General features: G+C 33.5%; 1 protein-coding gene across 1 annotated transcript in view; it reads left to right on the forward strand.

The window, feature by feature from the left end:
- LOC109052752 (EYA transcriptional coactivator and phosphatase 1) overlaps window positions 1–12,837 on the forward strand; it is a 44,517-nt gene that overhangs the window by 16,494 nt on the left and 15,186 nt on the right. Inside the window, exons 8-13 of the mRNA XM_042714215.1 lie at window positions 2,314–2,396; window positions 2,769–2,955; window positions 4,156–4,298; window positions 5,259–5,342; window positions 6,981–7,000; window positions 11,394–11,463. Of these exons, the coding sequence (XP_042570149.1) occupies window positions 2,314–2,396; window positions 2,769–2,955; window positions 4,156–4,298; window positions 5,259–5,342; window positions 6,981–7,000; window positions 11,394–11,463 (587 nt within the window). The remainder of the gene's footprint in view (window positions 1–2,313; window positions 2,397–2,768; window positions 2,956–4,155; window positions 4,299–5,258; window positions 5,343–6,980; window positions 7,001–11,393; window positions 11,464–12,837) is intronic.

Consider the following 12,837-nt stretch of genomic DNA (forward strand, 5'->3'; position numbering starts at 1 on the left):
GTGACGGCCCAAGTCTGGGGAGGAAGTCAACAGCTTTTAGAGCACCTCTTGCTGTTCTTTAAAAACAAGAAAAAGAAGCAAACTTGCTTGTTGAGTCAGACAGTAGTCCACAAGTAAAGCTGTTGTATGTTTGTTACAGTCTGAGGGACCTCATTTTCTTGGAACACCAGAAGATGAAAGACTTTGCTTCTGTTTTTTGCTGAACAAATGTCCAGTTTCCCCTTTTATTTAAACACATTGAGTTAATTTTGTGCCCATTTTATGTTGAGATCGCTGTACAGAGATTGATGATTTCAAGATTACCCACATCTTTTAGCAGCAGGTATTACAGCTGTTTATTAGTTTATTGCCCGGTTTTGTTAGTGTAAGAAAGCTTCTGGGAAAATGCAAATATTCTGTATTCAGTAAATGTTAATATCAATCTGCATCATGTGTTGCTTAATGTTGATTCCTACAAAAAGTAGTTTTGACTCATCCCTCATTTTCTTTAAAGACGCAAAAATCGAGGTTATGTTGAGACACAATAGAAATGAATGGGATACAATTTTTGATGATTTAAATGATAAAACTTTATAAAAGTACTTGATTATTATTTCAGCTGTTCAGTTGGCCTAATCATTTCTACAGCAGTGTTGTTATAGTTCACTAAAACTGAAACTAACACTATTTAAAAAATGTAAAGACCCACTATTAAAATGTTTTCTTAATTGAAATAAACCTGAAAAAAAAAAAAAAAAAAAATATATAATATATATAAAAAAAAAAAAAAAAAAAATATATATAGATTTAGAATATATATATATATCTATATATATATATATATATATATATACGATGAATAACTAGAGTCAAAAAAAGATTTAGATATATATATATATATATATATATATATATATATATATATATATATATATATATATATATATATATATATATATATATATATTTATTCTAAATCTTTTTTTACTCTAGTTTTTTTTCATCGTATATATATATACATATATATATATATTAGATGAAAAAAATTAATTTAGATTTTTTTTTGCCTGGGCAAGTGCAACTAGCTGATATAAATAAATAAATTAATATAAATAGATATAAATAAAAATAATTTTTTAAATAAATAGTTTCATTTGAAATACTAAAATTACTAAAACTTATAAATAATGCATTAATAAATGTAAATTAAAGCTAAATAAAAATATTACAAATATTATATAACAAATACAAAGCACATCACAAAAATACTAGAACTTCAACTAAAATGAAAACTGATAATATAAAATTTTATCATATTGTTTATTTCTTTTGGCTGTGCTATTGGAAAAGTGAGTATTTTAATCTATACAGATTGACCCCCATTTGCTTCCACTGTGTGCGCCTCACTGTAACCAGACTTTTGCTTTTTTTAAAGAAAAATCAATCAAAAATCAATTTCTGTCGATTGACCTCAACTTGTACTGCACCCAGAATATTCTTCTACACCAGTTTTTCAGTCCACTCTAGAATTCCACTGTGATTTAAGCTAGGGTTGGGTACCATTCACTTTTTAACCGATACCGGTACCGATACCGTTTTTTTTTTTTTTTTTTTTTTAGTACTTTACTCTCTTTGTAATAACAAAAACATTTATTGCAGTGAAAAACAAAAAACGCCAAACCTCTTAATTTCAACATTTTATTGTATTTATTTATAAATATCACACACTTTGAGCACTGTAACTCCAAGAAGTACCTCGAAACACAGTGTACCTCCAGGCTGTCTCGCCCCTATAACTCATGTCATATATGTTATTAAGTCATTAGATGCTATCTCTCCATAGAGAGATTTAATTACCCAGAAGGTGCTTCTTTGAGCAGCTTGAAAAGAAAACAGATATGCATATAAACAGAGGCATGATGTCAGGTAAAACTCCCGCCCTCTCTATGTCTGTCATTGTAAAGATAGCAATGGATGAAATAATAGACCCAACCCCCTTTCCTCTTTCTTTCCAACCGTCGTCCAAGTTTCAATCACTAATATGAAGAAAGAAAAGATAAAGCCACGGTTATATCCCACCCACCAACACACACACACACACACAATCCCTCATGCCCCTATAGTACCTGCAAGGCTTTTTCCTAAATGCCTTTGAGGTGGTTTAGGTCTTGCTTGACTCGACCCCCATCTACAATTTAAAAATGTCATTTATTTTGAAGGTTATATTACGCTTATCATCCTCAGAATTACATCAGTTGCAAACAAAGCCTCATTTGATTTGATCTTTCTGTTTTGCATTGCGATTACTCACCGTTATGTATCTTTCTCTCATAGGAGGCACTTTTACAACAACTTCAGGGCTGTACGCTGGAAGCAATTCCCTCACAAACTCAACTGGATTCAATAGTACACAACAGGTAGCTGTAATTGAATTTCTATCCTTCACTATCTAGTCTGTTGAAATCACATTTCCTCCACTTGGCACATGCACCCAGTATTTTTTTTTTCCTTCTTCCTGTAAGCCTTTATAGAACATGTGTACGCTCGCATATTACTCACATGATATGAATCACTCTAAATGTCACGACCACTGTACACAAGGATTACCTTCTTGCTCTTTTCGCGTATGAATTATGCCACAAGTAGAGAAAAAAAGAGTGAAGACAGATCGCTGTCCAGATGTAGCACTCAGGAGACATATGTTCACATTTACGTTTTGGAATCTGTGCTGTAAAGTAGCAGCGTTGCGTGCGGCTATCTCACATTACCCCCTTGATGTCTTTCTGCAGGACTACCCCTCCTACCCAGCTTTTGGCCAGAGTCAGTATGCGCAGTATTACAACAGTAGCCCTTACACTTCTCCATACATGACCAGTAACAACACCAGCCCCACCACACCCTCCACCACTGCCACCTACACCCTACAGGAACCTCCATCAGGGATCACCAGCCAGGCCCTCTCAGAGCAACCGGCAGGTAAGAAATCCTGGGTTGAGGGAGAAAAAAAAGTATGGAGGTCCTAATACTACAAGTTCCTGCAAAGACAAGATGTGATTGGTTAATTTTGCAATACTAAACCCTGGTGATGCACTAAAAAAAAGTCCCAATGTGCAATTTTCTGTAATGATTCTTTTTTTTAACCCGTATTTTGAATTACTCATTGCAGTGTATTATGTTTAGGATTAAAGGGTATGTCCATAAACTTTGTGGAAAAGAAAATCACCGGTACATTTTTTGTGATTCAATATAATATATTGGTACCATATTGGTTATCGGACTGATTAGAGAATTATTTTTAGAAATAAGTGGATTGTGCATAATTTCCAGTGTTCTTTACATTTAGATTTTCTTGCTGTCATTTAACACTCGCTCAAAGTTAACCTTTAGAAATAATTAAATCTCATAATTAAATAAATAGATTTAAATATTTGCATTTTGTAAAAAGTTTTAAATTATTAAACATTTTACATTTTAAAAATTATTAAATTTATTAAAATTAAATTGAAAAGCAAATTTCAAAATAAGTATACATTATATATTTATATAATATATATTTATTATTCACATTATAATAATTAGTTTTAAGAAATATAAATGTATAAAATTACCTATATAATTTAAAAGACTTTTTAGCATTTTAGCATTTATATGTTTTAAGAAATATAAATGTATAAAATTACCTATATAATTTAAAATATATATATATTGTTAATAGTACATATTTATTATTTTTTAGAAGATTTAGAAGAAGATTTATAGAGATTCTTAAATTCACTTCTAGCATGTAATATTTTTATGATTTTATTATTTATTATTTATTGATATTGCTTAGTTCTATAAACAAGAAGTTGACATCATCATATTTTTATAGAATATTGCCAGTTATTTAATCTATTTTTCCTCCCCCAATGACTCAAACTTTTCTTACATTTGCCTTGTCTTGTAATTAGGGAAGGATGGTATAGTGCATAACAACCTCATTGCCATTACTAAAGCTTAAATGGTGTCTAGGGTATAAGGAGATCAGATAAACAGCATGATATTAGAGCGTGTAGGCAGCAGCTACAGCGCTGAACACTAGATGAGGTAAACAGATCCAACCACAAAGTGAAGGTGAAAACCTTTTTTATTTTCCTCTTTTGATATACTTTTTGCCTTACTTTTTTTTTCCTGCAGGAGAGTACAGTACAATCCACAGTCCATCAACCCCCATTAAAGATTCAGATTCAGATCGATTGCGTCGGGCTTCAGATGGAAAGTCACGTGGCCGGGGAAGGAGGAACAATAACCCATCCCCACCTCCCGACTCTGACCTTGAGGTACTGGACCGCTGCCGCTCTGTCAGTGTATCTGGCTGGAACGGCAGCGATAGATTTTAAGATACTTTTGATTATCTAGAAGTGTCCGTTCTGCTCACTGCTTTACCTTAAAAACAATGCATTGACATGTTTAAAGAGTGACGCTGAGTGCGTTTCCATGCTCAGTTTTACATGTTACAACATGTAAATGCTTTTTTTTGGTGAAAGCTTTGTTTTGCATGTTTTGCACGCTTAGCATGCAAAAGCCTAAATCGGTTTTCTGTCTGTTTATTTTGTGTGCATGCCACATGCTTTGACATGAAGACTGAAAAAAAAGCAAACAGATAATTTCAGATCTCTTGTAAATAGTTTTCCTGCATTAAGTTTTGTAAAAAGCAGATTTCCAAAAATTGTCTGTTGCATACTGTTGTGCATGTAAACACACTCACTGGGTTTCAAAAATGTTTTAATTAATATCTTCTAAAAAACTAAATATCTATCTATTTATCTATCTATCTATCTATATATCTATCTATCTATATATCTATAAAATAAAATAATTATATATATATATATACAGTATATATAATTCAGTTTGGTGAAGAATTGTTTAAAAATGGTTTTTACGTTAAATGTTCATGTAAATTTATATCTCGATCATATCTGAGATGTACAGTTCATGGTCTTTTCATTAACATGACCTGAATCTCTTGAAGGTTTCGGCCCCATTAGCATGCTGACATCATGGCATGTTAACAAATCTAGTTAATTAGTTTGTTGGTATCGATTGTGCTAATGCATCGGGGGCAGGAGATGGATTGTCCACTGGTGGTTCTTCCCGCAGTTGCGGGGTGCTATGGTGACCATCAGTGCTGTATATCAGCTGATCCCAGGGCGCATGAATCTATGCACCCTTCTTATTGACAATCAGATCATCTTGCATGCTGAGTGAGCCATTGATTTTGCTCTTTCTTTTCTCAGCGCGTGTTCATTTGGGACTTGGATGAAACAATCATCGTTTTCCATTCCTTGCTCACGGGATCTTACGCCAACAGATTCGGAAGGGTAAGTGATGTATTTTAAATGCAAACATAGGCAAATATTGTGGCAAAGTTTAGGAAAATACACAGAAAGAGGGTCTGTTTGGGTACACCGTCCAGCTTCGAGGAACTTTGAGTTCAGTGTAATTGTTTCTTTTTTTAATAAGATCGTCGAGGCCTTGCAGGCATTCAGCTCGGCCTGCAGCTGTCTGAGTTATTTGGCTGGAACAGGCATGGATTACAAACCAGTTGCACCGAGAATGTCCATTGACACTTCTTAAGGGTTTTTTGTCCTTCAGAAATGGTTCATTGTTAAGTTTAATTAAGTGTTTGCCTTAACTGCCCTTTGAGTGAGGTTAATGTACTATTGCATTGCAGTTGATGAAACTTGAGAAACATTTTCTTTTTAGTTTTAGAGTTACATACTAAAGGCAAATAGTCCCTAAATACATATTTGAAAGACATCTGCATTTATTTGATCAGAAATACAGTAAAACATAATATTGTGAAATATTACTAAAATAAATAGTTTTCTACTTTAATATATTTTAAAATGTAATTTATTCCTGTGATGGCAAAGCTGAATTTTCAGCATCATTACTCCAGTCTTTAGTGTGACATGATCCTTCAGAAATCCTTTTAATAGGCTGATTTACTGAAAATAAATAAATTAATTAATTAATTAATTAATACAATTATTATCATCAATGATGACAGTTGTGCTGCTTAATATTGTGTGACAACCATTATACATGTTTTTTAGAGTATATGTTTTTTTATATAGAGTTAGAGTATATAGTTTTTTATGTAATATTTTATTATATAAAAATGTATATAAAAATATATGTCTAGATTATTTTTTTTTTGTGAGAGTGAATATATTTTTACTTTTATTTATTTTTATATTATTGCCTTTATTTATACGATCATTTTATTAAAGCATAATGCCAGATTTAACAGGTTCAAAGGGGTTATGAACATGCAATAAGAACCAGTTTACTTCTGTGGTTGTTGTATTTGTTATTTTATGTAAACCATCATAAGCTATATTTGAACTCTCAAAACAAACAATTTGGGAAATACGGTAATCTACAATTCTCAGGCTTCGTCAGTGATCTCATGGCTTTATTTAACTTCCATGACTGTTCGTTCAGTTCACCAAATTATAATTTTACAAAAAAGCTAAATCTGAATTCAACATGCATGTGTTTTTAAACCCTCTTTGTGTCAGAAGAATGTAGAAAGCTGCTTCCTTGTTTGAGGGAATAAATCACAGACTTGGCATTTTTTGGCTGAGCTTCTTGAAGGGTTTTTTCTTTGTGGTGAGTGTAGATGACAGCAGCGCTTGGATGTCAGTGGAACGGGGCCCAGCGGCTGGTTTGTTCTCTTTGTTCCTCAGGCAGGGTGTTTGATGGGGGTGGTGTTTTGTTTTAAGGGTGAGGGAGCCCTGGCCCTCGACCCTGCACTGTTTATTTACTTTATCTCGGCTGAGCATGCTGGGTAAAGAAGCAAAACTCTGAGAGTGTCTCAACCGTGTCCACTCTCTCACACACACACACACACACACACTGAACCGTCAGTGCAGCCACGTCTGATTTTAAGGTCCTTTTTCCTAACCAATCTTCATTTATAAGCGTGTGTGTTTCCTTTTAGGGTCAAACAGAACCCAATCTGGAGTGTCAGTTGTTACTATAATATAAAAAAGTAATGTTTCACGCTTAATAATTTCTGTCTACTGGGTTTTAATTGGTCAGAGGAACATCAAAATTTTAATGGGAGAATTAGAGATATTAAAAATTTATTAGAGAGATTAATTAAAAAAAAAATCTGTTATTACATGTAAACATACATAATTGTGTTGTTTAAAACTTTGGGGTCAATAAGATTTTTTACAAAAAAATTTAAAGAAATTAATCATTTTATTCAGCGAGGATACATTAAATTGACCAAAATTAACAGTAAAGATATTTATAATGTTATAAAAGATTTATACATTTTTCTTAATCACCAGATCACCATGTTAGAATGAAAGAATTCTGAAAAAAGTATCAAGCTTTCCACAAAAATATTAAGCTGCACAAGTGTTTTCAACACTGAAAATAATAAGAAATGTTTCTTAAGTGCCAAATCGTTCTTTGTTCTCCTCTCTGCTGTCGAAATCTGATTACACGCTGCCCTTCCACTAGAAATATGCTTATCCCATCTACCCTGCAACATCGCAAACCGCATAATGCTCTCTTAAATCATATCAGCACACTCATCTCAAACCCTTACATTAAAAACCAAGGTGCTTCACGTTTCTCCGATATGAGGCATAGATGACATAAACAGTAAGAAAACCCAGCGAAATGCATTTCTTCCAGCGAAACCGTTGAGGAAGAGCTCTATAAATAGAGCCGTGTTGGAGAGCTCACTGCTGTGGTTATCAGTTATCCTAATTGGCATCAGGGCAGCTCGCTCCCATAAAGCTGATGGTTCGGGCCAGCTGTGTGGCCGTCAGCCCTGGAGGGAAAGCTTGCGGGGGGAGGGGGTTTCAGAGGGAAGGACTTGGCGCCCCTTCGGGTGGCACTGATGTGTGGGGACAGGTGGCAGCAAGAGCAGAAGACCCTCTGGCACTCCGGCCTGCTTGTATTCTTAACTCTCCTGCTGAATGATTGTTTAGATTTAATTGGAGAGGATTCGTCGGGCCAGAGAAGTGCACTTTGCATACCTCTCACCACCAAACCTGCTTTTATTAACTGTCAGATACATACACAGGTGTTTATATTAAGTCCACTGACTGGCAGGCTCAAAATAGATGGGAGGGTTGAACTATTCAGACGTGTTGGAGAAGTGCTTAACAAAAAAATAACCTCTTTTTGATTAGGCTATATATTTAAAAACTTTTATAATTAAAAGGAACATGAGAACAAGTCAGTAGTGTATATAAACTGTGAAATTATTGATCGCTTTTTTCATTAACCCTCATGTTCTTTTTCTCAGTCTGAGAGAATCCTTGACTCTTTTAATAGCTCAGAAAACATACTTAACATTGAAGTATCAGGTTGATGACTTCCTGCACTCATGAGAACTGATTATAAACATCATTTTAACTTGCTAACATGCAAGTTTGGGGTCTTGGAGACCTCAGATTTAAACAAAGAATAATTGCAATGGATTTTCACATGCAAAACATTTGTAGAAGTGCATGTCTGCCAATTTCTTTTGTTTTAATTTTATTTATTTTATTTTATTTGTGAGGTCAACAAACCCAAATCTGGAGTTCCAACTGTTACTATAATATATAAAATTGACATTTCACAATTAAAAATTTTGATTGGTCAGAGGACCGTTCAGTATTACAAGAATTTGATGGCAGAATTAGAGGTTTTATTTTACATTTTCACTTATTAATTTTACACATACATAATTGGAGTCTCTGAAAGTCAATCTCAATAGAACATGTTGGTTAAATATTTTAATTTCATGTACACAAATGTTCAACAGTTTGGGATCAGTAAAAATTTTTTTTTAAAGAAACTAATACATTCATTCAGCAAGGGTGTATAAATTTAGTAAAAGTGACAGTGAAGGCATTTTTAATAAATTTTTAATAAATTGTTCTTTTGAACTTTTTATTTTTAAAAGAATCCTGGTGGGGAAAAAAAGTCGTTTCATGGTTTCTACAAATATATTAAGCAGCAAAACTGTTTTCAACACTGATGATAAGACAAGTTTCTTGAGCACCAAATCAGCATATTAGAATGATTTCTGAAGGGGTCATGTGACATTGAAGACTGGAGTAATGATGCTGAAAATTCAGCTTTGCCATCACAGGAAATGATTACATTTTAAAACATACTTAAATAGAAAACCATTGTTTTAAACTGTAATAATATTTCACAATATTACTGTATTTTCAGCTTTGGTAAGCAAAAGAGACTATACTGTGTATGAATGGGGAAACACATACGCAGTGTGTGAACATCAACCTAAAAACCTCATCAGTGTCTTTGCTGGTGTTCTGTTCTTCTTGTGTGGTTTGCCCTCCCGCTGTCAGCAGTTAAAACATTTTCATTGTTGAGTGTGACATGTAATCAGTAAAAAGCTCAGGCGTTTCTTCAGGCAGCTTTAAGCTCTAATCCCTGCAGCAGAGCTCTCTGACTCAGCACGGCTGTACAGACACTGGAATAAATCCCCTCCTTCGCTTTCCTCTCTCATTCGCACACTTGCTTTATCCTCTTAATGAACAACGGGAGAGCAGCCACTGATTAGAAAAATAAGCCTGTGTGGAATGAAGATTACAAAAGATGATTTTAAATTGAATACTAGTCTAAATATCCGTTTAATAAACCCTGTGGCCTTGTTTTAAACTCGTACTACAGTGTTGCTTTGTTTCAACGCTGTGAACTGTCACTTTAAATACACTGACTCCTAAGTAGTTGTGGTTCAACTGAGATGAGAAAACTGACAATATGTGACTCTGGACCACAAAACCAGTCTTGAGTTGCTGGGGTGTATTTCTAGCAATAGCCAAAAATACATTGTGTGGGTCAAAATTATTTATTTTTCTTTTATGCCAAAAATCATTAGGACATTAAATAAAGATCATGTTCCATGAAGATATTTTGTAAATTTCCTACTGTAAATATATCAAAACTTAATTTTTGATAAGTAATATGCATTGCTAAGAACTTCATTTGGACAACTTTAAAGGTGATTTTCTCAGTATTTAGATTTTTTTGCACAGATTTTCAAATAGTTGTATCTCGGCCAATCATAACAAACCATATATCAATGGAAAGCTTATTTATTTAGCTTTCAGATGATGTATGAATCTAAATTTCAAAAAATGGACCCTTATGGTCCAGTGTCACATATATATGTGCAAAGACAAGTTTGTAATCATGAAAGGTGTAATTTTGTAATGAGCTTTCTTAATGAGGTATTAAAGAGAAAAACACACTGCAAATGATTCATTTACAGTTTAGAGAGCAGTCGCTCCCATCTTTGTGTCAGCTCAAACACAACACGAGATCGCCATTACTGCCAGTATTGCATTACCGTGGAAACTGAATACTTTGAATACATTAAAAAAAAAGAGTCCATTATATTTTAAGTGAGTAATCTATTTTGATAACTGCCAGTGCACGGGTTTAAACATCACTTGCTAAAGCTGTTTTGTGCGTCTTCCTGTTTCTAGAAGTTTCTATTAAATTCCCAACTTCAGCCTTTTAACAAATAGTTGGAAAATGCTTTATCTGATGTGAGAAGATTGTTTGAGGGAAATGGGGGTGAAATGCATCAGTAGTAATGTGTAGAAAGATGATCTTGGCTCTGAGGTATGTGGACAGTGATATATTTATGATGACACTTTGACCTCAAGCTCATTTCATCTCATAACGCATCTAAGATTGGGTTTTACTGCCTACTGAGTGTAAAATTAAGCCCAGCTTCTTTTTTTAGACAAAAATGAAACTATTAATTCTTAAACCTTGTAGAACTGGCTTAGGCAGAGGTCTGTTTTATAATATATTTTATTCTAAAAGATGTGTTATGTTCTGTCTGTCTATATCTATCTATCTATCTATCTATCTATCTATCTATCTATCTATCTATCTATCTATCTATCTATCTATCTATCTATCTATCTATCTATCCATTAAAGCCATATGAATATCTAAATGTTAAGTAAGTAATTATGGAAAAAACATAATAAATATATTATATATTTTGAATATTTAAATGTTAAGTAAGTAATTATGGAAAAAATATACAAAATTATGTTTCTATAAAATACATACATAGATATATATATATATATATATATGTGTGTATATATATATATATATATATATATATATATATATATATATATATAGTATATATATTTAACATACATACATATATATATATATCATTAATATATATAGATATATATATCATTATAATATTTAACATTATATTATATCACGTTTCATTATATATAACATTTTATTAAATATTACGTTTTTAAATATTTTTAAATTAAATATAAATTATCTTTTTAGATATGTATTGTTTGTTTGTTTTATATGGTTTCTTGTGTGTGTGTTTATTTGGGACTAAGAATGGAAGAGATGATCTTCAACTTGGCTGACACACATTTCTTCTTCAATGACTTGGAAGTAAGTCCAGCACTTTTTTTGACTTTGGGGGATTCCCATTTTTTTGCACTCACCATACCTGTCCTCACCCCCTGTGGAGCTTATTGCAAGCCCTCTAATATGGTGATTACTTCTACAGCTTGCTTTCTTAGCGGCCATATTTAAAACCCAGCCCCAAGATGTGGATAAGTCACAACAGAGTGTATACATTACATTACGAGCACAAGAGCAGTCCATTAAAGTTTAAGCCATAGCATCAACAACCATTTAATAGCAGGGTGCCTATTTCTCGCTAACGTCCCTCAGTGGTGAAGTATTACCTCGGAGCCCAAGGGACACTATGAATTTTACATGCGCTGTCAGTCTCCCCGGCCTGCGCCTACCACATGCCCCCTCCCTTCCTTGCCGACCAGGCCAATTTGTCAGCTTCTAATATTTCTGTACATGCTCTGACTGTCTGCATGTCATGCTGTGTGCTCGGTGTCTCTGTCCGCTCCGGCCGCAGACTCTCTGTCACGGTCTGAAAACGGCTGCTTTGCTTGATTCATGTCGGATCAGTGTAAAATCTGCCCCCGGGGGCAGTTACTGAGAGCATATCTAGGTGTCTGTCTGCCCCGCCTGGTGAGGGGTGAAAATGAGACCGGTAGGGTCACTTCTGCTCGTGATTGGCAGCGTTCCCCATGTTCATAGCAGTGAAGTTAAGTTTGACCAGATCTGGCGTTGCTTGAGCTAACACTTCATTTAGTGATTTGAACAGATCAGTGATATGGCTTGTTATAATAGCTTCAGGTCTGAAAATATGGACTGTGAAATAATTCAACAAATCCACAAACACTTAAAAGCCGTTTGAACAGATTCTTGATTTATAAAATGGAGTTCACCCAAAAATAAAAAAAATCACATTTCAAGTCTTTTGAAATTATCCCATAGCTTTGTGTTAGAAAAAGACTAAAATTGAAGTTATTGAAGTTATTCACTGGAAATCTATTCACTGGAAATCTATCAAATACAAAACATAAATTCAATTCATTTTTTTTTTTGTCTAAATGTTTATTAAACAAACATTTAAAAAGACTATTATTATTTTATATGTCAGGCTTTACAGGGTTAAACTCACTGATTCCATTTGCAGTGGAAGATTATCAGTGAATAATAATAATAATAAATTCCCACACAAAGCAATCGTTTGACTTGGAATATAAAAACTAAGTCATGCACAACTTTTATGATTCTTTGCCTCCTTTTTGAAATCTTCAGTCCAAATTCATTGTAATTGAATTAAATAGAGCAGCTTGAACATTCTTCAAAATATCTTCTTTTGTGTTCAACTGAAGAATTCAAATCATACAGGTTTGAAACGACATGAGGGTGAATTAACGGTAAAATAATTTTCAT

Source organism: Cyprinus carpio, chromosome A24, assembly GCF_018340385.1.
Source record: "Cyprinus carpio isolate SPL01 chromosome A24, ASM1834038v1, whole genome shotgun sequence".
Taxonomy (NCBI): Eukaryota; Metazoa; Chordata; class Actinopteri; order Cypriniformes; family Cyprinidae; genus Cyprinus; species Cyprinus carpio.